Raw genomic sequence first — 27,241 nt, forward strand, 5'->3', positions numbered from 1 at the left:
ATATGGAGTGCGGAGGGGGGGTGTCTGAGGGTCACCTCTATCCTGTGGGCTTCCTGTACTATTAATGTGAAATAAATGTAAATTACTGTGAAATCACTACATTCATATTATGTAGGCAAATGTAAAATTATGCTTACTGCTGAAAATGACTGCATGTAAAAGACCTTGGAGGCATGGGTATAATTCAGATTGTGAAAACACAATACTTCGCCTTACTGAGTTTGTACATGCATGTACATGTGCATAGAGTATTGTTTTAACACAAGTATGCCAAAATTATCTAGTCCTTTAAGCTTAGTCTTATAGATTCGTTCATAATCGCCTCGGTATTTAACATTAACCTACTGATTTTTCTTTACTTGTGTATTTCTTATCTGGGTATAGATTTGATCAAAAAACACCATGGCATGTGATCAGTGATTTCTCGGGAAAATGCGACTGACAGGACTTTATGTCGAATGCTAGGGTAACGTGTCCAGAAACTTGGCGTCCCTCGACACACTTTTCACTCGTGAATTTGTTAGCCGCGTATAGTATGTTCATAAGTTGCAATAGTTAAAAGTCCGATTTTTACCAAAAGTCATATAGCGAGCTGCTCTACAAGATCCGTCATGGCGAAAGATTCGACAGTTTGAAGATGAACTTGACTAGATCTTTTATCCGAACAGCAACTAAGTTGCATAGTGGTGACCATCTTACTATCCATATAAGATATAGTGCCAAAGATGTCAACGGAGTAGACATTTGGAGGGCGAATCAAATGACCCTTTTCAGGATAATCAAATATTCTAACAGGAACTAACTATGCTTTCCAGGTCAGTGTTTCAGAACGAGGAAGAATATGTAGTTGAATTGACTCTATTTATGCAGCTAGCAATTTCTCAGGGAGTACATGAGTTGTTCTTAAGTCATCTGCATTACCATTAGTGTCATTACTCAGAATGATACCTTTACCCTGTCAGTTTACCGAATTAGGTAAAAAAGGGTTGGGAACAAGACGTTCTTGGTTAGGCAAAATTAAAAACACGCTTAATTCTTGCGACCCGACCAAACCTAGAAAAAACAGACAACCCAAGAAATTTTTTCGCATTTTCAAGAAATTCCCTAAATTTCACCAAATTTTATGGGTCTCTGTCAACAAATTAAATAAAAAAAGAAACAATTTTCCTGCGGCCTACCTACCGTACTTTTGGGAGGATGTTACTGGAACACACACATTTTTAAACTTGACTTCAGATTACTCCAGCAGGGCAGCCTAACAATCAATCATTGTGAAAAATTGTTTTGCAGTGGACATATAAAAGGCTTTTCTTAGCTGCCCTCCAGCAATTAAAAAACAGTGCCCCTCCAAATTTGCCCGCAAGGAAATTTACCTGCTTCCCTCTTCCCATTGAAAGGAACTTTCGCCACCATGGCCCCACCACAAATGAACGAGGTATTGTGCAAACAGCCATGCTAGTCATATGTCCCCTATCCGGCGCGTTGAAGAAGTTTCCATGCCACCCGCTACATTGGAATCCTTATAGTGCGCCATGTTAGAAAATGAAAATTCACCCGCTATGCTGCCGAGATATTGTATGGGGACAGTGTTTGTGCAAACATATGCATTTTGCCCGTGATAATATATATACTCAGATAGGCTCGCGACCTAATATGTGTAGTGACCTAACATGTGTATGGTGTTTAATTCATGGCAAAATCTCTACTTTCCATTTTACTATTCGAATTTAATTTTACAACTCAACATTTCTCTCTACTTTCTGTGTAACTATTTTATATTAAATTTTACAACTCAATTTTCTGGTTTTCTTTCTTCATTTTATTTTACATTATACTACTCGACCTTCTACTTTATTATTTCACGATTTCACAATTCAACATATTGCACAATTCAGCATATTTATTATTCATCAATTTTATTCTTGTAAATTTCATTTTACAATTAGTTTAATAAAACACACGTCATCTTTTCGAAAGGTCGTGTTTATTTATATATTTATTCACAATAAAGGATTTCCCATTTACAAGCACAAATTGGATGATGACTCAATAAGACTTTAATCTTCAATGGGTTCCTCTAAAAGATAACAGCAAAATATAAAAATTAAAGTCTAAAAAACTGTAAGGACTAAAATAATACCAATCCGAATAAAAGCAAAACCAAAAGTTATTTTTCTACTTTTGCCACGAGAAAAAGTTTTCAATTGACATTTCCAGTGTTCTGCTAAACGCAAACGTTCTCTGCCAAGTTGTAGTACAGAATTTCGGAAAGAGCAATTTCAGTGTGGAAGCTGCATGTGTGTGATAAACGTGGACATTTCTGAATGGAATGATTGCTTCTATAACATTAGGTGGCGCTAAATTCACGAGACATATGTTAAAAAAGGTATAATATATTGCTTGATAGATAAAACATCGTCCAACTCAAAAAGGAGATCAGTTGAAGTCATAAAATCAGCATCAAGAAGAACTATAAGCACTCTCTTCTGTAATTTATATACTCTTTCAAAATTGTTAGTCGTACTTCCCCATTCATACAGCAATAGTCTAAGGCTGATTGTATCAAACCGAAGTACAAACCGAAGTACGTCGAAGTAGGCCAGTTCTCTAACTCAATGAAACGCATATGTAAGCATGTAAGCACTCTTCACTGAAAACTTCTTTAAAATGAAGTAGTTCTCCACATGCAGCAGCAGAACATCCGACAGTTCTATCGTACTGTGGTTCACAACCTACAACGCTTATTGCTTCATTGTTTTGGAATGCATCGAGTCCCTGTAACATAAGACAATTCTGTAAGGCCACTTCAACGGTTAGCGGCTTCGCCGTGGAATGTACTGAGCGTTTTCACGTTTGTACTTCCACAAACACTGGAAACACTTTTTGTTTTTGCCATTTTCGGTCATAAAAATTGATTCTCAAAAAAAACTACTCTTCAGATAGCTTTGGTTGACATTTTCTTAGATACGATCTAAATGTGATATGTTTCAAATATGATGAAATCTTCAATTGTGTACTTTTGCAGCTACTTTTTTGTCTGGCCACTGAAATGAGCTATCAAAGATTTCCACCTTCTTCATTTACACATGAATCAAAAAAAGTTATTCTTTACATACCACAGCGGAGCTATATCGGCCGCTAGGTCTCTTGTTTCTATATAAATTTAGTTATTTTTTGGATACTTTCTTGAAATACTTTTTCTTGGAGACTGCTTCAGTAGAAGTGATTACATTTGATTTACAGCAACAACGAAATTATTGTATTAAGTCTGCAATAGTGGTGAAATTCACAAATGTACATCCACATCGTTTGTCAAAGTCTTTCACTATTGGCTTCAAGTATTGGATTTTTTTTATGCAACTTGTTAGATTGTGTTCAGCTTTGTTTTGTAGCTTTCTATGAATGTTAGAGGCTATGTTGTTGCTTTAGAATTTATTCAAACATTTTATTGGAATTTGTATATTTGTTGTTTTCTGAGAGGCACTTTTACCAGTTTAACGTTTCTGGTCAATTTTTTTTCTATTAATCAGCTCGTCTGATTAGTTTGAAACGGCATTTAGATTACTTTTGGTGACCTCAGGTTTTTGGCTTTGCTTTTAGTTATTCATAAAGCTTATCTTTTATGTTGATGTGCGACGTTGTCTGATATCCGGTGTTTGTTAAGTGTTTACATTCCAAGCTTCCCCTTCAAAACAGCCTATGTGATTCCTTTAATATTTGGAATACATATTTGTTCAAATTGTGATGACATATGCAAATTTATATTTTTTGAAGCCAATTTTGATATTTTTGGTCAATGTCCCGAATTCCTTTTACCAAAACTGTTTTTCTGATAGCTTTTTATACTTTGCATACAGGGTTCATAGGGATGATCAGAATGTGTAGCGTATATTTATATTGTGTGATGAAATCTACAATTTTTATTTCGGGGACAATTTTAGCCATTGCCGGTCAATGTTTTTCTCTCACAGGTGCTTATCTGATCGCCTACAGGTACCAAGGGGTTATGTTATTGTAATGTGTATCGAAATTATGATGAAATCTGTAATTTTGTATGTAGTTTATGAAATTTTAATCAGAAACATTGATTTTCCTAAGGTACTTGTCTGATAGCTTTGATATTTGATGTAGAGGTTCTAGTGTTTATCTTAATATGATAAACTAAAATCATTCTGAAATCTTAAATTTTGTATTTTAGAGCAATATTTGCCATTTTTGTCAAAATATTTGTTTTCAAAAACTGATTGTCTTATAGCTTCGATATTTGGTAGAAATGTTCTAGAATGATCTTAACAAGGTCAGCAAGAAAAGTGTTATCTTTCCTGCCATTCAGCCTGAGCAGAGGTCGGCTGCCAGGGTCGCTTGATTTCAGATTGTGGTGAGATTTGCATATTTGTATTTCTTTGGAAGGTTTTATATACCAAGAGAGCTTATATGGTTGGCAGCGTCTGTATGTGCAATGTATGTCCGTCCGCATCTAAAAATACAAAACCGCAACATCTACCGTTTTAGTATTTGGTGTACAGGTGCACTTATGGGTGGAGATGTGAATTTATTCAAATGAATATGCCAGTGTCAAAAATATATAAACGAGGTAAAAAGGGGAAAATCCAGCAAATTGGTCAAAAAAATTTTTCTCTGAATTAACTGATCTGATTACTTTGAACGTTTGAATGCATGTACCTAGAGGCAACTTTTATTTGAGTGTGTTCATATTTTTGTGAAATTTTCTTATATTTCTATTTTTGGACAATATTTCAAATTGTTGGTTAAAAAGATCATTTTCTCTCAAATTACTCATCCGATTGCTTTGAAACTTTGTATTCATGTTCCCAGGGGTAAACTTTGTTAAGTATACTCACTCTGGCCTGCCCCATCAAACCAAATGTGAGCCAAGTGCCATAGTCCAGTCAAAATAGGGTTAGACCCACTACAAAGTGCAACAGAATTTTTTTCTTCGGAATGCATTTCAGAGAGGTACCCAGAACAACATATTAAAAGTTTACTCGAATCCACCTTGGGTAAATATGTCTAATTTGCATAAATCAAATATGGCGGCCAACCATCCAACAAAATAACATGATTTGCTATATATCACATGTTAAACAAGCTATTTCAGTGATTTCAAAGTCTGACAGTAGTAATTTGGCCAGGGAATTATTTTAGAGGTATAGTGTTCCTTATAGGTACTTTATTTATTTGCATAATTCCAATATGGCGGTCAACATTCCTACAAAAGACATTTTCGGTCATATACCACGTATTAAACAAACTATTTCAGTGCTTTTAAAGTTAAAAGTATATTTCTTTGCATGGACAAACGATTTTCGAGATGCTATGATTTGCATAGGTAATTTGCTAATTTGCATAAATCCAATATGGTGGCCAACATTCCTACAAGGGACATTGTCGGTCATACACCACGCATTAAACAAGCTGTTTCTTTGATTTTAAAGTTTTAATATTTTTCTTGGGTATGAAGAAACACTTTTAGTGGCTCAATTTTTACAAAGGTCCTTGATAATTTGCATAAATTAAATATGGCTGCCACATTAATGCCCCATGGCTTAATAGCTTCTAATATAAATAACGGTTTTGGTATAGTTTTTAGCACTAGGAAACTATTAAGAAGAAACTATTAAATCCTTGGACATTCATTTTTAAAATTTTTTGATTTTTCTGTATATGACGACCGTTAATGTTAATGAATGTTAGTCTTCTGAATGATATATTCTCTTTTTAAATATAACATTGAATTCATCTGTGTGTGGCATTTTCGTAATTTGTAAGGGTGTTTAACACTCTACAGTGTCAAAGCATGTTATCTGTAATGTTTACTGTTAAAAAAGGGGTGTTCAAAATCTTTAGTTTTTAATTTAGACTGAACCCCCTTCTTATGGATGGGTGCATCTTTATAAGATCCCTTCGATGATAGGCAAGAAGTCATCACACATATCAGCAAAATACAATAAACACAACAAAGCTAAAAAAACTTAAAAAATGATATGACCGAAATAAAAAGTGTCGTAATACACACAAATTGAAACTTAGCACTATTGCAAACAATGTCAGACTCATAAAAACTTTCTGGACACACAAACTCAAAAAATCTGAAAACTTCATGCTTTAGCAAAGACTTACAATTAATCCAAACAAAGAATCCAACTATTACACAATACAAAGAAGTACATCTTGAGTCATTTTTCCAAGTGTCATTTTTCCAGATGTACATGTTTGTATCGTGTAACAGTTGGATTCTGTTGGGCTAATGAGTTGTTTGAATTAATTGTAAGTCTTTGCTAAGAATGCAATTTTCAATTTTTGTGAGTTTGTGTGTTGATCAAGTTTTAAGAGTCTGACATTGTTTGCATCAGCGCTAAGTTTTAATTTGTCTGTATTGTGGCATGTGTTATTTTTGGTCACATTATTTTATTTTTTGCGTTGTTATTATCTTTGTTGTGTTTATTGTATTTTTGCTGTTATATGTGATGACTTCTTGCCTATCATCTAGGGGGATGTACCAAAGATGCACTCGTCCATAAGGAAGGGGTTCAGTCTAAATTAGAAACTAAAGATTTTGTCCACGACTTTTTTAAAACAGTAAACATTAAAGATTACATGTTTTAACACTGTAGAGTACAAAGCGCATATAAAAATCACAAATAATGCCGTACACAGATGAATCCAATGTTATATTCAGAAAGAGATTATTAGATGACTAACAATCATTAACGGTTGTCATATTTAGAAAAATCACAAATAATTAAAATTGCATGACTTTCTTACAACTCAATAGGAAACGCACATCAACATATTATACGTATTTTAATCCTTTAGGAAGTCATATATGTAAGTCTACCAAATTTGCTTTAACATTCTTTTCAAAATACAATATATTTATGGGTATTTTAACGAATTCAGGTGTCACAGACATCTATTAAAATAAACTTACTTTTATTTGTAATGGATCGTTATTGTATGTCAATTTATTGTATATTTTCTACATTTTTAAAAATAAATGTCCAAGGGGACTTAATGTGGAGCTGCACGTTGCCAACACAGTTTTTTTTTCGAAGAAATATTTCTCATATAAGATGACAAGGAAACCCTTACAAACTATTTTGTGAAATGTAATATTTCACTTGAAACAAGAGTATATCCTCATTCTAAAATGGCATGGGCTGAACGACTGACACTCAAAAAAGTGCTTAAAATCATGGTTAGCAAAATAAAAATGCCTCTAATTCAAAATGTAAGAATTTTATTGCAAAACGAAATAGTTGTTTTGTTATATAGCATTTGAAAACATAATGTGAAAATTTCAGAAAATATGACCCGCCAAAACAGAGTTATATTTTTTGGAAATCTTGAAATTCGGATAAAAGGGAAGCAGGAATTCGGGTGATTTGCATACATTAACCCTTCTATATCATGCAACTTACGACTGCTTGCCAAGCTAAAAGGCGAACCTAACCAATTTTTAATCTTGGGTTAACAAATTAATAAAAATTGGAAGAATATTTGCAAAATACAGTGCGTTGGGTGCAGTGCCCTCTTGACAGTTTTTTCTTGATATTCCTATTCCTAAAAACTCTACCATAACCTTATTTACATTTGAAGCTATTTGGGCATTAATTTGGCAGCCATATTTAATTTCTGAAAATCATCAAAGTGTCTTTTAAAAACATTGAACCACAAAAGGTGTTCTTCATGCTCATAAAATATAATTAAACTTCAAATGGCTGAAATAGATTGTTCAATACATTTTATGACAGAAAATTTCTTTTGTATTGGATTTATGCAAATTAACGAAGTGCCAACGCAAATTATTGCACCTCAAACATCATTTGACCATGCCAAAGAAATATACTTTTAACTTTGAAATCACTGAAATAGCTTGTTTAACCCTTCGACTGCTGTAATTTTTTACACCAAAATTTTAATGCGATATTTTATCAATTTCTGTGAACATTTCTGTACGTTCTTTAATAATTTTGGACCAAATGGATGTCATTTTTCAGCAGCTACAGATTTTAATCAAAATTTTGGCAAAAAGCAGAAAAATTGACTGTGGTACATTTTATAAAGTTGACAAAATAGACTTTGGCGCCCAAAGGGTTAATACATGGTATATGACACAAAATGTCTTTTGTAGGTATGTTGGCAACCCTATTGGAGTTATGCAAATTAACGAAGTACCTAAGCAAATCATTGCATCTCGAAAATTGTTTGTCCATGCCAAAGATATACACTTTTAACTTCGAAATCACAGAAATGGCTTGTTTACCCTTTGACTGCTGTAATTTTTTACACCAAAATTTTAATGCAATATTTTACAAATTTCTGTGAACTTTTCTGTACGTTTTTTTCATAATTTTGGACCAAATGGATATCATTTTTCAGCAGCTACATATTTTTATCAAAATTTTGGCAAAAAGCAGAAAAATTGACTGTGGTACATTTTATAAAGTTGACAAAAATAGACTTTGGCGCCAAAAGGGTTAATACGTGGTATATGACACAAAATGTCTTTTGTAGGTATGTTGGCCACCATATTGGAATTATGCAAATTAACAAATTACCTATGCAAATCATAGTATCTCGAAAATTGTTTGTCCATGCCTAAGAAATATACCTTTAACTTTAAAATCACTGAAATAGCTTGTTTAGTACGTGGTATATGACCGAAAATGTCTTTTGTAGGAATGTTGGCCGCCATATTGGAATTATGCAAATTAACGAGGTGCCTATATGAAACATTATACCTCCAAAATGATTCCTTGAGCCAAATAACTAGTGTCAGACTTTGAAATAACTGAAATAGCTTGTTTAATATGTGATATATAGCCAATTATGTTATTTTGTTGGATGGTTGGCAGCCAAAGTTGATTTATGCAAATTAGACATATTTCCCCAAGATGGATTCGAGTAAACTTTTAATATGTTGTTCTGGGTACCTCATTAAAATGCATTCTGAAGAAAAAAATTCTGTTGCAATTTGTGGTGGGTTAGGTGCCAAAATCTCGTAGATTGACTGGACTACCATGGAAGCATTTTTTTCAGTTTCGAGTAAAATAATTATTCTTCAGACCTATTTATTTGACAACCTTGATGTATTCTAGTCACTGGAATGACCTAGTTTGGATATGAGTGATAGTGTCATTGACAATTTGTTTTGGAATCAGATGTTATTATATGCAATTCATGGAACAGTATTTTTAATTCTTCATTAGTACTTTCCCACTTTAGAGTCCAGTAGTTTTTAAATATCTTCCATACAAAGTAAAACCTGTCTAACTCCACTTGGGCTGGAAATCTTTGAAATAATGTTTAAGGTATTGAGGAATATTTGTTATTGTGCTGATAGGCAATGGACTTAAAAACCGTCCTCTAAAGTTAGACTGTTCTATTTATGTAATGTTGATATAGGACAGGTTTTGCTGTATTTTATCTCTTACCAAATTACACTTATTATTTGCTTACGTATATATATTCGAATCATTATTATTATGAGCTTGTATGGTTTGTAAAGTCATATTTACCTTAATTGTACAACTTTGTCAAGAATTTTCATTTTGTCAATAATAATCATAATAACACTAAAGACATTTCTCTGTGTGATCTCTTTCGCAGGTTACCACCATAGCCCTCCCTTTCACTGGATAAAATACCATTCAATTGGAGTTTCTTTACTGTTTCTTACAGGACTATGCAGATTGTCAGCGTGTAGTGTACCTGGTATATTCATCAAGACTAAGTCATTTTAATCCTCTTTCTCCTAAGTGGTATTAATTTCCAAGGTTTGTCTATGGAACCTGGTAGAAAGAGGATTAAATTGACTCTAAGAGGACAACAGACAGTAAAGTCGTTGCCTAATCCCTCCATGCCAGCCCTCTCAACTCATATCCCATCTTGCTCCGCCAGCCCGGCCTACCTAAAACCGGATGCTCTCCTGGCCTGCTGACAGACCACAAATTTTTGACGGGTTGTTCGCAAGCAAACCACATTCATGCCAGTCTAACAAAGGAAGTGCCGGTTTGAATTTGCTCTAAATTCAAGCTTCTTTGGATACACGTAGTGGATTGCCTGCAAACCAAGTTCTACACTCAGTGTGGTCTGTTAGCTTGCCAGTCTGTTCAATCAAGTGGCATGTAGGCAAACTGAAAACAACAAGAAAAAGCAAACCAATTTAGGGAAAATGAAGCAATCCGTTCAGCGACAAATAAACCGGTGCGAATTTAGCGCGAATTTAGCTTGCCAGCAAGCTAGAAAATTTGTAGTGTATTTAATTTTTAAAGTCAAACACTGCATAGAAATCAACATAACTTTTAAAACCGCCGCTGTTAAAATGACAAATTACGAGTAAAGCCGCATCAAATGTTTTCTTTGTGGTGAAGAATACCGTGTTCAGAGAATCGTCGACAGGGTGCTGCTTTTGAGTTGTTGAACTGTGGTAATACAGGATGTAAAGTAACAGAAATGTATTTTTGATCGCCGTAACCACTAGGTCCCCGGCAAAGAAGTGATAGCCGATAATGACGAACAGATGTTGCCGAAACACCATAACTCCAGTAATAGTTTAAAGATTTGTTCTAAAATGTCGAACATTTATCGAATAACAGTGACCAGATTAGACTCTTGATGAACTTTGTTCCTGGATGTGACCTTTTTCCTCTTTACGTACTTTGTATTGCTGAACGTTTTTCTAGTTCAGAATGTAAGGGGATAATTACAACACGTAAAGACTGCGTTGGTAAAGCAGGGGGCGGTCTTACCATGTACATAAAATCTAATACTTGCTACTTCAGGAAACATGAATTGGAAGTGATCATCTTGAAATTATGTGGATTGAGATTAAGCCTAACAAATAAAGTGCCCCTTTCTCATTGGTTCGGTTTACAGTCCGACAAGCTGTACATATGTTGTTGATATGTCAGTTGTAGAAATATTGTAGAATTAGTTTAAGGTGTACTTCGCCTGCATCAATTACTTGTTCTGACCATAACCCACTGAAAATTTACTATTACAGTTTCAGTCCTTCTGATCACGATATTGTTGACTCTTGTCATAAATTAATTGGTTGCCCTGAAAGGTCTGGCGTTCATATCCAAGTTCTTTACAAGTCATTTAAACATTTTAATGAAAAGAATTTTCTAAATGACTCATCACGGAATGCTCATTGGTACTTATTAAACTCTGAAATAGATGTCGATACAGCTGTACTTGAATGGGGTTTGTGATTCTGTCTTGTTAGTGGAATGTTAGAACGTTTCAAACAGACTGCATGACTTACTAGTGGTTCAAATGTATTGCGGATGCCATGAAAAAGTGAAGGAACATTGTTGGTCATCGTATTGCGAAAGCAAAAGAGAGTTATTTTAGTGACATGATAGTGAATAATAAGTCAATACCCTCTGCAATATGGAATGTTTATAAAAGTGTTATCGATTCTAACAAATCAACTAATCCCACGTTTCTCGAGGAAGACATAAATTACAGTAACCATGGCGATATTTCTGATGAATATAAAACATGCTTGTACAGGTTCTTTTCAATGTTTCAATTGATAGTGATAATTACAGTAATGATTCATTGTAGCCAAAAGCCCCTCATTTTGTAAAATCATAGCGTCCTGCAACGTTTCGCCACACATACGCGAAGTAGGCGTACAGAGGGTCAAATCCACCTTCCACGTCATGTAAAATACTTCGCCGAATTTCCTCGCTGCAAAGGTAAATAGATATGAAAGAGTTGAAGATTCACTTTCCCTTACATGTTGCCCTTTCCATCACAGTATAGTTTGGCAAGAATTTCAAGGAGGAATTCCAAAAATACCCAAGCGATAATAGTCATGTGCAAAAATAGATGAAAAACACAGTCAACAGCCAAACGATCGTTAACTCGTCATTTCATAAAAAGAAGAGAGAAACTCAAAAAGTAAAATCATAGACGTCGACTTTTGGTTAACCTTCTTGATATATATTGTAAGAATATTGTAAGAAAAACAATGAAATGAAAAAGTTAAATCAACGAGTTTTTCAGACGATGTGGCGAATAAGCTCGATTTCCCGTAGAAAACAAAGCAAAAATTAAAGGAAGGACATAGAAGGAAAGCGAAGGACAGTGAAGGACGAAAAGGAAACCCAATTAAGTGTAGAAACATACTATTTTCTGTACGTAATTAGGAGAATGACAACCTTTTCAATGCAAAACCAATTTAGCTGATGCTGGACAGTATTATCATAGAGCTGACAGGTAGTATAATGTTCTGCAGAATAGGAAAGTATGTGTACCTAAGAATAGGGCGAAGGACGGCATTTCCTCCTCAGAATAGGGCAAAGGACGACATTTCCACCTAAAAATTGGGCGAAGGAAAGCATTTTCACCTCAGAACTGGGCGAAGGACGGTATTTTCACCTCCGAATAGGGCAAAGGACGGCATTTTCATCTCAGAATAGGGCGAAGGACGGTATTCTCACCTCAGAACTGGGCGAAGGACGGTATTCTCACCTCAGAACTGGGCGAAGGATGGCATTGTTATCTCAGAATAGGGCAAAGGACGGTATTTTCACCTTAGAATAGGCGAAGGACGGTATTCTTACCTCAGAACTGGGCGAAAGATGGTATTCTCACCTCAGAACTGGGCGAAGGACGGTATTCTCACCTCAGAACTGGGCAAAGGACGGTATTTTCACCTTAGAATAAGGCGAAGGACGGTATTCTCACCTCTTAAACCACGCTTCTGACGTCACACTATTGTTCTATGCGGTACTTATTTTAACAAACTACCTGGTCCTGACAGAACCGCCAGGCGATTCTGACAGAAACATCAGGCGATTCTGACAGAATCCTCAACACCTGGTAGTAATTAGCTCAATTGAGACACAAAAAAGGTTAACATTTGCATACTTATTGTACTTGATTTCTTTCAGTCTAATCTTTATTTTACGAAATACACATCGATTTATTTCATAATGTTAATATTTATATGAATTCCTGGTATTCCTGGTACTTTCATTTTTTTCTGGTTCAACCGAATTCGTGCAACCACCTCCAAGTTTGATCTTCTTGGTGTTTTGCTGACCATCTCTTCCTGCAAAATAAGGCAAATTGTACCTGTTAGTCCCGCTAAATAGAGTCGCCTCTGAACAATTGCAAAATTATGGAGCATTTTTTGAGATATTTTAAAACTGTCTGTATATGCTGCCTGGTAATTACATTTGACGCGCCTTGATTAAAGTATACGTCATTTTAACAGAGCTGAAAATGTTTTGAATATATATCACTTGAAAACCGCATCTCACGGATGCATGTTGCAAGCACACGCATGCCATTTGAAAAAGTATGTACCTTGCACGATGTTGCTAACATAATACGTCAGCTGTCCTTTTGTAGTTCCTTACGGCTAGACTTCTATGGCCAGTTTTCTCTTGGATCAGTTGCTCGTCGACACCACTTGCATACAATCTTGTCGCAGCTGTGGCACGTAGAGAGTGGTTAGACCGAAATCCATCGAATCCTGCCTCCGCACACATTCTTGCAACAACGGTGTTGAGTTGGTTGTGCCCGATTATCCTCGATGAAAACCATACGTCATTAGTTGGATTTTTCAAGGGGTACAGATAGAAAGCGTCATCTGGTCTATCAGGAGGACTGCAAATGTGAATGAGACACCGTTAACAATACATGGCAATGGTGAAGGACGTCTTGTTCATTATGTGTACACAAAAATGCACATCAATGTGCTGGTGACAGAACGAAAAAAAAACTGCACTTACCATTTAGAATTGTAGAATTCGAAATAAGCGACAACACATCGACTTGGGTCGTCAGTATTTTCGTACGCCCGGGTTGTTTTCGGCTTAATATGACGGTTTTTCACGCCACCCTGATTACACTGGCTTACATCTTCTACATATTCCAAATAACGGCTACCACTACTACACACTTTTAAAGATATTTGTGAATTTGTTCATCTAATGTTTCGATGTTCCTGGCCTTCCCTCATCGCAAAGTTCAGTCCAATTAAATATACCATAGAATCCACCAGTGTCTGACCATTTTGTTTTCCTAGTATACCTTTTTCCCAAAGATTTTTTTCTTCATCCAGTGTTATAATTTGCGCTTGTTTTTTTACTAACCTAGCCCGGCATTATTCCTTAGTTTCATGACGGCATCTAAGCTACCTTGGAATTCTCTGAAGATATCATCTTTCAATAAGCTCACAACACGACCATTGTCGTGCAGATGCTTTTGGAGACTGCAAATTATTTCAAACAAGGTGTTTGCGGGATAGTCGGTACCATCCGTTTTCTGTACTTCATTTACGAAACGAGAAAGCGCGAAATTCAATTCGTCATTGGTCATTTCGAGTTACTGAGGCCCAATTACACTGAGACCCGAAATTTCATTTTTACTATAATAATCATTCCTCATAATTCTCCAAGTTTCGAATGTATTGTAAGCCCAAGTCATCTTTCTTCTTTTATTTGGGGGTATATTACTTTTTATCAAATTTGCTATCTCCTCGTCGCTTTTGATATCACCTAGTCGTTTGCCGTCACTAGTCGTTTGCCCTCGGAGTTTCGGAAATAGAATCGCCTCGGCCTATGGCCTCGGCGATTCTTTTTCCGAAACTCCTCGGTGTTGGTGGTTATCTATTACAGACCTGGGAGAAGGACGACATTTTTACCTCAGAACTGGGCGAAGGATGGCATTTTATCTCAGAATAGGGCAAAGGACGGTATTCTCACCTCAGAACTGGGAGAAGGACGACATTTTCACCTCAGAATAGGGCGAAGGATGGCATTTTCATCTCAAAATAGGAAGAAGGACGGTATTCTCACCTCAGAACTGGGCAAAGGACGGTATTTTCACCTTAGAATAGGGCGAAGGACGGTATTCTCACCTCTTAAACCACGCTTCTGATGTCACACTATTGTTCTATGCGGTACTTATTTTAACGAACTACCTGGTCCTGACAGAACCGCCAGGCGATTCTGACAGAACCACAAGGCGATTCTGACAGAATCCTCAACACCTGGTAGTAATTTGCTCAATTGAGACACAAAACAGGTTAACATTTGCATACTTATTGTACTTGATTTCTTTCAGTCTAATCTTTATTTTACGAAATACACATCGATTTATTTCATAATGTTAATATTTATATGAATTCCTGGTATTCCTGGTACTTTCATTTTTTTCTGGTTCAACCGAATTCGTGCAACCACCTCCAAGTTTGATCTTCTTGGTGTTTTGCTGACCATCTCTTCCTGCAAAATAAGGCAAATTGTACCTGTTAGTCCCGCTAAATAAAGTCGCCTCTGAACAATTGCAAAATTATGGAGCATTTTTTGAGATATTTTAAAACTGTCTGTATATGCTGCCTGGTAATTACATTTGACGCGCCTTGATTAAAGTATACGTCATTTTAACAGAGCTGAAAATGTTTGATTATATATCACTTGAAAACAGCATCTTACGGATGCATGTTGCAAGCACACGCATGCCATTTGAAAAAGTATGTACCTTGCACGATGTTGCTTACATATTCTTTCTGTACGTCAGCTGTCCTTTTGTAGTTCCTTACGGCTAGACTTCTATGGCCAGTTTTCTCTTGGATCAGTTGCTCGTCGACACCACTTGCATACAATCTTGTCGCAGCTGTAGCACGTAAATCGAAATCCCTCGAATCCTGCCTCCGCACAAATTCTTGCAACAACGGTGTTGAGTTGGTTGTGCTCGATTATCCTTGATGAAAACCATACGTCATTCGTTTGATTTTTCAAGGGGTACAGATAGAAAGCGTCACCTGGTCTATCAGGAGGACTGCAAATGTGAATGTGACCGTTTTTCACGCCACCCTGATTACACTGGCTTACATCTTCTACATATTCCAAATAACGGCTACCACTACTACACACTTTTAAAGATATTTGTGAATTTGTTCATCTAATGTTTCGATGTTCCTGGCCTTCCCTCAACGCAAAGTTCAGTCCAATTAAATATACCATAGAATCCACCAGTGTCTGACCTTTTGTTTTCCTAGTATACCCTTTTCCCAAAGAATTTTTTCTTCATCCAGTGTTATAATTTGCGCTTGTTTTTTTACTCAACCTAGCCCGGCCTTATTCCTTAGTTTCATGACGGCATCTAAGCTACCTTGGAATTCTCTGAAGATATCATCTTTCAATAAGCTCACAACACGACCATTGTCGTGCAGATGCTTTTGGAGACTGCAAATTATTTCAAACAAGGTGTTTGCGGGATAGTCGGTACCATCCGTTTTCTGTACTTCATTTACGAAACGAGAAAGCGCGAAATTCAATTCGTCATTGGTCATTTCGAGTTACTGAGGCCCAATTACACTGAGACCCGAAATTTCATTTTTACTATAATAATCATTCCTCATAATTCTCCAAGTTTCGAATGTATTGTAAGCCCAAGTCATCTTTCTTCTTTTATTTGGGGGTATATTACTTTTTATCAAATTTGCTATCTCCTCGTCGCTTTTTGATATCACCTAGTCGTTTGCCGTCACTAGTCGTTTGCCCTTGGAGTTTCGGAAATAGAATCGCCTCGGCCTATGGCCTCGGCAATTCTTTTTCCGAAACTCCTCGGTGTTGGTGGTTATCTATTACAGACCTGGGAGAAGGACGACATTTTTACCTCAGAACTGGGCGAAGGATGGCATTTTTATCTCAGAATAGGGCAAAGGACGGTATTCTCACCTCAGAACTGGGAGAAGGACGACATTTTCACCTCAGAATAGGGCGAAGGATGGCATTTTCATCTCAAAATAGGAAGAAGGACGGTATTCTCACCTCAGAACTGGGCAAAGGACGGTATTTTCACCTTAGAATAGGGCGAAGGACGGTATTCTCACCTCTTAAACCACGCTTCTGACGTCACACTATTGTTCTATGCGGTACTTATTTTAACGAACTACCTGGTCCTGAGAGAACCGCCAGGCGATTCTGACAGAACCACAAGGCGATTCTGACAGAATCCTCAACACCTGGTAGTAATTTGCTCAATTGAGACACAAAACAGGTTAACATTTGCATACTTATTGTACTTGATTTCTTTCAGTCTAATCTTTATTTTACGAAATACACATCGATTTATTTCATAATGTTAATATTTATATGAATTCCTGGTATTCCTGGTACTTTCATTTTTTTCTGGTTCAACCGAATTCGTGCAACCACCTCCAAGTTTGATCTTCTTGGTGTTTTGCTGACCATCTCTTCCTGCAAAATAAGGCAAATTGTACCTGTTAGTCCCGCTAAATAAAGTCGCCTCTGAACAATTGCAAAATTATGGAGCATTTTTTGAGATATTTTAAAACTGTCTGTATATGCTGCCTGGTAATTACATTTGACGCGCCTTGATTAAAGTATACGTCATTTTAACAGAGCTGAAAATGTTTTGAATATATATCACTTGAAAACCGCATCTTACGGATGCATGTTGCAAGCACACGCATGCCATTTGAAAAAGTATGTACCTTGCACGATGTTGCTTACATATTCTTTCTGTACGTCAGCTGTCCTTTTGTAGTTCCTTACGGCTAGACTTCTATGGCCAGTTTTCTCTTGGATCAGTTGCTCGTCGACACCACTTGCATACAATCTTGTCGCAGCTGTGGCACGTAGAGAGTGGTTAGACCGAAATCCCTCGAATCCTGCCTCCGCACACATTCTTGCAACAACGGTGTTGAGTTGGTTGTGCCCGATTATCTTTGATGAAAACCATACGTCATTCGTTTGATTTTTCAAGGGGTACAGATAGAAAGCGTCATCTGGTCTATCAGGAGGACTGCAAATGTGAATGTGACCGTTTTTCACGCCACCCTGATTACACTTGCTTACATCTTCTACATATTCCAAATAACGGCGACCACTACTACACACTTTTAAAGATATTTGTGAATTTGTCCATCTAATGTTTCGATGTTCCTGGCCTTCCCTCAACGCAAAGTTCAGTCCAATTAAATATACCATAGAATCCACCAGTGTCTGACCATTTTGTTTTCCTAGTATACCCTTTTCCCAAAGAATTTTTTCTTCATCCAGTGTTATAATTTGCGCTTGTTTTTTTACTCAACCTAGCCCGGCCTTATTCCTTAGTTTCATGACGGCATCTAAGCTACCTTGGAATTCTCTGAAGATATCATCTTTCAATAAGCTCACAACACGACCATTGTCGTGCAGATGCTTTTGGAGACTGCAAATTATTTCAAACAAGGTGTTTGCGGGATAGTCGGTACCATCCGTTTTCTGTACTTCATTTACGAAACAAGAAAGCGCGTAATTCAACTCGTCATTGGTCATTTCGAGTAACTGAGGCCAATTACACTGAGACCTGAAATTTCATTTATACTATAATAATCATTCCTCATAATTCTCCAAGTTTCGAATGTATTGTAAGCCCAATCATCTTTCTTCTTGTATTTGGGGGTATATTACTTTTTATCAAATTTGCTATCTCCTCGTCGCTTTTGATATCACCTAGTCGTTTGCCGTCACTTACATTTTTCTGCTTTCCTACCACTGGAAATTTTGCCAGAAATTCTTCAGCGTCAAACTCAAATTCGCTACAGCTAGCATTGTCTGAGGAAGCTTCTGACCTTATTTTGTGTGATAAAGATTGAGTCGCTATCGCTGTCACTTGCCATATTTCACGGTCAGACACTCGTGGCGAGACTGAAATTAATTTGGTGCTTCTGTGTATTTTATATCACATTAGCAATTCAAATCAGTGCAATTTACCTCATCAGCCAATGAAACGCTGAATGTTTCCAATACACTGGTGGTGACAAGGTGAGAAGTTTGACAAGGTGGACAAGTTAATATGTAAATTTTCATCGATTTTCGTATTCAAAATTTCACTTGGAAAACAAAGAGCGGTCAGTTCTCCAGAACCCTTTGGTATCGACCATTGTTCATTTAGGTATGTAGTGACAGTAATGGAGCGAACAGTTACTGTGGTTTGAATGAAAAGTGACCGCGTGGTTTAAGTCAGATAACCACCGCCCCCTCGGAGTTTCGGAAATAGAATCGCCTCGGCCTATGGCCTCGGCGATTCTATTTCCGAAACTCCTCGGTGTTGGTGGTTATCTATTACAGAACTGGGAGAAGGACGACATTTTTACCTCAGAATTGGGCGAAGGATGGCATTTTCATCTCAGAATAGGGCAAAGGACGGTATTCTCACCTCAGAACTGGGCGAAGGACGACATTTTCACCTCAGAACTGGGCGAAGGACGGCATTTTCACCTCAGAACTGGGCGAAGGACGGTATTCTCACCTCAGAACTGGGCGAAGGACGGTATTCTCACCTCAGAACTGGGCGAAGGACGGTATTCTCACCTCAGAACTGGGCGAAGGACGGTATTTTCACCTCAGAACTGGGCGAAGGACGGCATTTTTACCTCAGAACTGGGCGAAGGACGGCATTTTTACCTCAGAATAGGGCGAAGGACGGCATTTTTACCTCAGAATAGGGCGAAGGACGGCATTTCTATACCTAAGGATATATTGCAAAGGAAACTCTTTCCATCTCATAATAGAGCAAAGGACTGTATTTCCACCTTCGAATCGGATGAAGAAAGCATTTTCACATCAGAATAGGGCGAATGACAAAATTTTCGCTCAAAAGTAGGCAAAGGATATTATTTTCACCTCGAATGAGGTGAAGAAGAACATTTTCATTACAGGACCCGTTTTACTCTTAGGGCAACATTTTACTACATAATTGGTAATAGGTAAAGTACAGTATTGTCACTGCGATTATTTGGGACACCTTAGGTTTACGGAAAGTTCATTTAAGATGTTTAAAATAGGTTGGTTATTAGTGTGAGTAAATCTGCAGAGTGAAAGTCCATTAAAAATTTGAGAAATGCCATTCGTAGAAAATGCTTGATATAGTACCAACTTTAAAAATACCACGTGTAGCGCCTCGTTCGAAATGTAAAAAACGAAGAAAGTACAATTATTCTGACCACCCTCCAAAGATCTAACGAAGCTTCCCTTTGGACACCATTATTATAGTGGATTTTGGACGATGGACAGAATTGTGACCAAAAGCATTAATTTTCACATACATTGTCTTTGCAGGGTCATTTCCTTCAATGATGTAATTTTCTGATGAAATACATTTAATGTCTTCGCTTGGTAGCTCTTGTGATGAAATAGTAGAGAGTGTGTGGTGCTGACTAATTTTAAAATCAGACCTTTCGCCAAAAGCTGTGACATGCATTTCACTTCAGGATAAAAGTTGCTGAACTTCTGAATATGGATGTTGTGAGCAAAAGCTTAAAATTCATACAGATCAAAAAACTGTACGAAACAAGAAAAAATAAATTATATCCTCATTCTCACAACCCCTCGCCAAAGTACGTTCCACTGGTCAATTCCTTACTACAGCAAGTCAGTCTGTGGCGTTGTATTGTCACAATGTATTTTCCCATGCGTTGAAGGAGAATTTCCAAGCTTTGTTGTACCGACCCGATATCATACGAAAGCTAATTGGTCGATACGGGAATAATCGACTGTCAAAAACCGAAGAATCGCTGATTGGAATTTTGTGTATGGCATTAATTTTAAGACGATACACACACACACATATATATATATATATATATATATATATATATATATATATATATATATATATATATATATATATATATATATATATTATATATTCATATATCGAAGTGTAGAGATGTCCTCGAGGGACATTACAGTGCTTGATGCTACGCAGAGCATTACATATATATATATATAATGCTCTGCGTAGCGTCAAGCACTGTAATGTCCTTCGAGGACATCTGTGCACTTTGAGATATATATATATATGTATATAAATAAACAGATTACTTCAAGTACAAAGTAATGAAATCTATTACTTAAGTTTCATGCATCTTGCAATCCTCAGATTGTCACTCTATCTGAGGATTGCAAGATGCATGAAACTTAAGTAATAGATTTCATTACTTTGTACTTGAAGTAATCTGTTTATTTATAACGCTCTGCTTTTTGCATTGAGCACTGTAATTGCCTCGAGGACATCTGTATACTTCAGTATATATATATATATATATATATATATATATATATATATATATATATATATATATATATATATATATATATATATATATATATATCGTCTTAAATAAATGCCATACATAAAAATTAAATCAGCGATTCTTCGGTTTTTGACAGTCGATTATTCCCGTATCGACCAATTACCTTTTGTATGATATCGGGTCGGTACAACAAAGCTTGGAAATTCTCCTTGAACGCATGGGAAAATACATTGTGACAATACAACGCCACAGACTGGCTTGCTGTAGTAAGGAATTGACCAGTGGAACGTATTTCGGCGAGGGGTTGTGAGAATGAGGATATTATTTATTTTTTTTTTTTGTTTCGTACAGTTTTTTGATTTGTATGAATGTTAAGCTTTTGCTAACAACATCCATACCGTATTCAGAAGTTCAGCAACTTTTATCCTGAAGTGAAATGCATGTCACAGCTTTCGGCGAAACGTGTGATTTTAAAATTAGTCAGCACCACACACTCTCTACTATTTCTTCACATGAGCTACCAAGCGAAGAGATTACATGCATTTCATCAGAAAATTACATCATTGAAGGAAATGACCCTGCAAAACAGTGTATGTGAAATGTAATGCTTTTGGTCACAATCTGTCCTTCGTCCAAAAGCCAGTATAATAATGGTGTCCAAAGGGAAGCTTCGTTAGATCTTTGGAGGGGTGGTCAGAATAATTGTACTTTCTTCGTTTTTTACATTTCGAACGAGGCGCTACACGTGGTATTTTTAAAGTTGGTACTATATCAAGCATTTTCTACGAATGGCATTTCTCAAATTTTTAATGGACTTTCACTCTGCAGATTTACTCACACTAATAACCAACCTATTTTAAACATCTTAAATGAACTTTCCGTAAACCTAAGGTGTCCCAAATAATCGCAGTGACAATACTGTACTTCACCTATTACCAATTATGTAGTAAAAATGTTGCCCTAAGAGTCAATCGGATCCTTTTATGAAATTTTCTTCTTCACCTAATTCGAGGTGAAAATACTATCCTTTGCCTACCTTTGAGGCTAAAATTTTGTCATTCGCCCTATTCTGATGAGAAAATGCTTTTCTTCATCCAATTCTAAGGTGGAAATACAGTCCTTCGCTCTATTATGAGATGGAAATAGTTTCCTTTGCAATATATCCTTAGGTATAGAAATGCCGTCCTTCGTCCTATTCTAAGGTAAAAATGCCGTCCTTCGCCCTATTCTGAGGTAAAAATGCCGTCCTTCGCCCAGTTCTGAGGTAAAAATGCCGTCCTTCGCCCAGTTCTGAGGTGAAAATACCGTCCTTCGCCCAGTTCTGAGGTGAGAATACCGTCCTTCGCCCAGTTCTGAGGTGAGAATACCGTCCTTCGCCCAGTTCTGAGGTGAGAATACCGTCCTTCGCCCTATTCTGAGGTGAAAATGCCGTCCTTCGCCCTGTTCTGAGGTGAAAATGCCGTCCTTCGCCCAGTTCTGAGGTGAGAATACCGTCCTTCGCCCAGTTCTGAGGTGAGAATACAGTCCTTCGCCCTATTCTGAGGTGAAAATGCCGTCCTTCGCCCAGTTCTGAGGTAAAAATGTCGTCCTTCGCCCAGTTCTGAGGTGAGAATACCGTCCTTCGCCCAGTTCTGAGGTGAAAATACCGTCCTTTGCCCAGATCTGAGGTGAGAATACCGTTATTCAAAGCCGCATCACGCAGCGATATTAGTACGCTATATGTAAATTAAGGGGGTATAAATAGGAAACATACCATACGGACTATCTCCCTCATTGCAACACGGCGAAGACAACAGCACCCGACACCATGGCTTCGTCTAAACCGGCACCGGCTACGGCACCCACTACGATACCCGCCACGGCTGGTCAAACGTTTGTTGCAGCGTATACCAACCAAGCAAGTCACCAACCCCGGGATATTCTTCCAGGCCCGAGCACTTCGGGGCAGCAACGGCAGCCAGCTACAGCCATCAATGATGCACAGGGAACACCACCTGCTGAAAATAAAAGCTCGCAGGTACGTCCGGGTCTCACCCATTGAATGTATTTGTTCCGCCAGGCCTTAGGACTCTGTGTATGGCGTTTAGACCGTGTATAATTCTCGTCATTGATTTGTTTCTTACCAGTTGTGATAGTGCATAATTCTCACATGTCTGTTAGGCCTCTGCCACCACTATAGGCATTCTGGCGTATCGTGCACCTGATATGGTCCCGTTAGTGGTAGTTGGCAGGTTGTGTTTGTTTTTAAGAATTAGATTTATCTAACTTCGCCACGTGGATTTCGCTACTTACTATTACAGTGCAGGTCTCCACCTGTCCAGTACGCCAGCGACGACAAATCTGTCAGCTCGGCTTGCTTATATTCTGAATTTGCATGCTTGTTACGCGCACCTGGTGGTACTACGTGCCGTGGCCGTGACATGGTCACGGCAAGTCCACTAAGGCGCTATACGATAGTCTGTTACCAGTATCTGTTTTTGTTGTTTTGTTTTGTTTTAAAATAATAAGGGACTGGTCAGTTTCTTCAGCCTGGGGGGGCCGGTGGATTCATGGGGGGGTCACCCTGTTTTTGACTTTGGTGATAGGGGGGGTCACCATGTTTTTGAAATGCCCAATAGGGGGGGTCAGTGTGTTTTTGAATTTTGACACAGGCTCATCATTGCCTAAAATGCTAGTGTCAGCCACAAAATTCATCATTCAGTTGTATTTTTCGGCGCGCCCTTCGGGCGCGTAACTTTAATAATCAGTCATATTTTCAGCACGCCCAACTTTAACATATCAAGCATACATACATCAGAGATATCTGTATGTTCAATATTTTTCAGCGTGCTCTTCAAGCTCATTACTTTAATATATCATAATCTTTCAGCATGCCCTTCAGGTGCATGACTTTAATATACAAGGCATATATATCAGAGATATCAGGATGTTTCATATTTTTTGGCGCGCCCTTCGGGCGCCATACTTTCAGAGATATCTTGATGTTTGCTAAGTGAAAGTGTACCATTATGAAATCTGCATTTCATATGAAAAGGATGACAAATTCCTGATACTTTTCTGTTCTCTCTGTGAGATTCAGTATGAGAAAGCAACATGCACAAATATTTCACAATATATATTTGATACAGTGACTTATTTTAGAGATAGAAAAATGACAAGATATCTTTCCTTCTCATTGATGCAATTATTTTCCTTTGTTTCATAGGTTTTCTGTAGAAGATGCTTTTTTATGAACAAAATAACAGTTAAAAAAGGCAGTTTTTGTCATTATTAGCTGTGCTTTTATGGTTTCAATGTTACACAAGAAAGGTCCTCTCAGACACTGTACACATCAGATTTGGCTAAAAAGCTCTCTATGGCTCCTCAGTAGATTTAATTGGATGGTTGGCAAGTCTTAACACCCATCAAAGTTTTTGATTCACTGCTTTTTCCTCTTTGATATTAATGATTGACATCCATTTCTGTACAACAGTTCAGGACATCTGGTTAAGCAGAGAAAGTTTGAAATACATTCACAGCTCATTCAAAATACAGCTCATTCAAAATGTACTGTATTTAAACTTTAAGATTGACACTTTGAAATTCCTATCTTACAACTGACATGTCAACAATTCACTAAAACATAGAATGACTATTTAAAATATAAATATATGTAAAATGTAAAATAGAATATATATATAATATATATATATATATATATATATATATAATATATATATATATATATATATATATATAATATATATATATATATATATATATATATATATCAGTGGCTTGGTGTCAATTCAGGCAATGTATAGTGCTCGATGTGTTTCCGCAGGGACGTGATCGTCCTGACGATTGCCAAGCGCATGAAACAGTCTGTAGAGTAATCACGACAAGTTCCACGTCTAGCAATATATATATATATATATATATATAATATATATATATATATATATATATATATATATATATATATATATATATATATATATGTCCATCTTTTGTTTTACCTTTGTCGCGCCCGGGGGGGGGGTCACCCTGTTTTAGAAATTGGAATAGGGGGGGTCACCCTGTTTTCAAAATTGGAATAGGGGGGGTCAGCCACTTTTTGACGTCGGCAAAAAATAATCCACCGGCCCCCCCAGGCCGAAGAAACTGACCAGTCCCTAAGGCCAGGCAGTCAATCCGCCGAGGATTACTGCGAGGGTGCCATGATTCACAGAGTGCCGGGTAGTCAATCCGCTGAGGGTTACTGCGAGGGTGCTATGATTTACTGGGTGCCGGGCAGTCAATCCGCTGAAGGGTTACTGCGAGGGTGCCATGATTTACAGCGTGCCGGGCAGTCAATCCACTGAGGATTACTGCGAGGGTGCCATGATTCACAGAGTGCCGGGTAGTCAATCCGCTGAGGGTTACTGCGAGGGTGCTATGATTTACTGGGTGCCGGGCAGTCAATCCACTGAAGGGTTACTGCGAGGGTGCCATGATTTACAGCGTGCCGGGCAGTCAATCCACTGAGGATTACTGCGAGGGTGCCATGATTCACAGAGTGCCGGGTAGTCAACCCGCTGAGGGTTACTGCGAGGGTGCTATGATTTACTGGGTGCCGGGCAGTCAATCCGCAAAGGGTTACTGCGAGGGTGCTATTATTCACAGATGGCCGGGCAGTTAATCCGCTGAAGGGTTGCTGCGAGGGCGCCAGGAATTACAAGGGTTCGGCTTGGGTGCCGCCCAAAGGTTACTGTGGGGCCTAATAAAAAAAAATTAAATTAAACGATTTTGTACTAGATTTACAAAATTAAAAAAAAAACACTATTACTATCAAAAAAAGAGATCTCGAGACTGAAAAAAAAAATGCTTCTGTCTTAGATTTACGGCCCGGGCCCTAGCCAGGCAGTCAACCCGTTAAGGTTCACTGTGAGCGTATGCATAATTTGAGATACAATGGTAAGATGTATACCTGTATGTTTTACATTCTGGTGGTGTGCGAGTAACAAAGGGAAGAGTTTATATGTGACTATCTTTGTTTGGACCGTATCCACAGGCGGACGAGATTGCGGCTCTGAAGAAGCAGATAAAAAAACTGCAGGACATGGCCGAGTCGGCATCCGTTGAAGACGCTCTTGCTAAAGTAATGGAGTTGGCTCATACACCGGTTCTTACCACGAGACTACAGCTAATAAGCGCCCTCCGAGCGTTAGTGGACAGAGCAACTGTCGCAGCCCACCCCAAACTTCCCAGGTTTCGCGCAGTCTTGGCACAATTCAAGGCTAACGACTTCGGAGAAGAGGCGGGACGCCTATTGGTTCTACTCCTAGGCAACAAGGAAGAAGAAGAAATAGCAGCTAAAGTATCGAAATTTATGTGACACACAAACCACACATACAAAAAATTTGCTGACGTCAGATATGCACCTTATGCCCGCAAAAAAAAAAAAAAAAACTCTCGATGAAATAGTGTTTTACATGTCACGAGCTTGGGCATATGGCCCGGTCATGTCCAAAAAAGAAAATCTAGTGTGCTTGCTGAATTCGGATTAAATGTGTGGTAAATTATTACGCACTTGTACGCACATTCCTTGTTCTTTCAAGTTCAAGATAGTAAAATAAGGTCTTTCTCTCTTTTTTTTTTCATTTGCAAATAATACAACTTGTATTGTGTTCTATGGCGTGATTGGACGAGTTGTGTTTGCGTGTTGGAACATTCATATTCCGGGAGACCAATCTAAGGTTGAATTTCCCCTCTTGTCACAAACGTAGAAATGTATCATCAGAAAAGTTAGTCCCTCATACCTCTCCCAAAGTCAGAAATCCATACAGAGACAACGCACATGTTCCCCTTGCCATTATCAAATCCCGGTCCCACTCGAAGTGGACATCCTCATAGTAGAATGTGTAGTTTCGGACACTGACCTCGTTCACAGCTCTCCCTATAAGTACACCTACCCTTTAGGCAGGGAGGGTCCATAGCACCCTTTTGCATTCTTATGCAGCCTCGGTTTCCGAGGTCCTGTCTAGGGGTACCCTCAAAAGTTTACAGGTTGTAAGACTCAATTTGTGAAAGCTTTCCCCCTGTTCTTCACTTTCGCAGTAAGTACCATTAAGCTGGGAAAAACTCACCAGGGGGACGTCTCCCGTCAGGACTACGACAACG

The 27,241-nt window shown here is 37.8% G+C and overlaps 2 protein-coding genes and 1 long non-coding RNA gene across 3 annotated transcripts in view; 1 reads left to right on the plus strand and 2 right to left on the minus strand.

Moving 5' to 3' along the window:
- Positions 1–27,241, minus strand: part of LOC139144120 (uncharacterized) — a 386,360-nt gene that overhangs the window by 66,485 nt on the left and 292,634 nt on the right. The window lies entirely within an intron of this gene.
- Positions 1–27,241, minus strand: part of LOC139144121 (uncharacterized) — a 228,164-nt gene that overhangs the window by 32,755 nt on the left and 168,168 nt on the right. The gene's annotated exons all lie outside the window — the stretch shown is intronic.
- Positions 22,787–26,521, plus strand: LOC139143118 (uncharacterized). Its single transcript, XM_070713272.1, has 2 exons — positions 22,787–23,117; positions 26,133–26,521. The coding sequence occupies exons 1-2, from the start codon at positions 22,908–22,910 to the stop codon at positions 26,454–26,456; spliced, it is 534 nt and encodes a 177-aa protein (XP_070569373.1). The 5' UTR covers positions 22,787–22,907; the 3' UTR covers positions 26,457–26,521.

Source organism: Ptychodera flava, chromosome 11 (assembly GCF_041260155.1).
Source record: "Ptychodera flava strain L36383 chromosome 11, AS_Pfla_20210202, whole genome shotgun sequence".
Taxonomy (NCBI): Eukaryota; Metazoa; Hemichordata; class Enteropneusta; family Ptychoderidae; genus Ptychodera; species Ptychodera flava.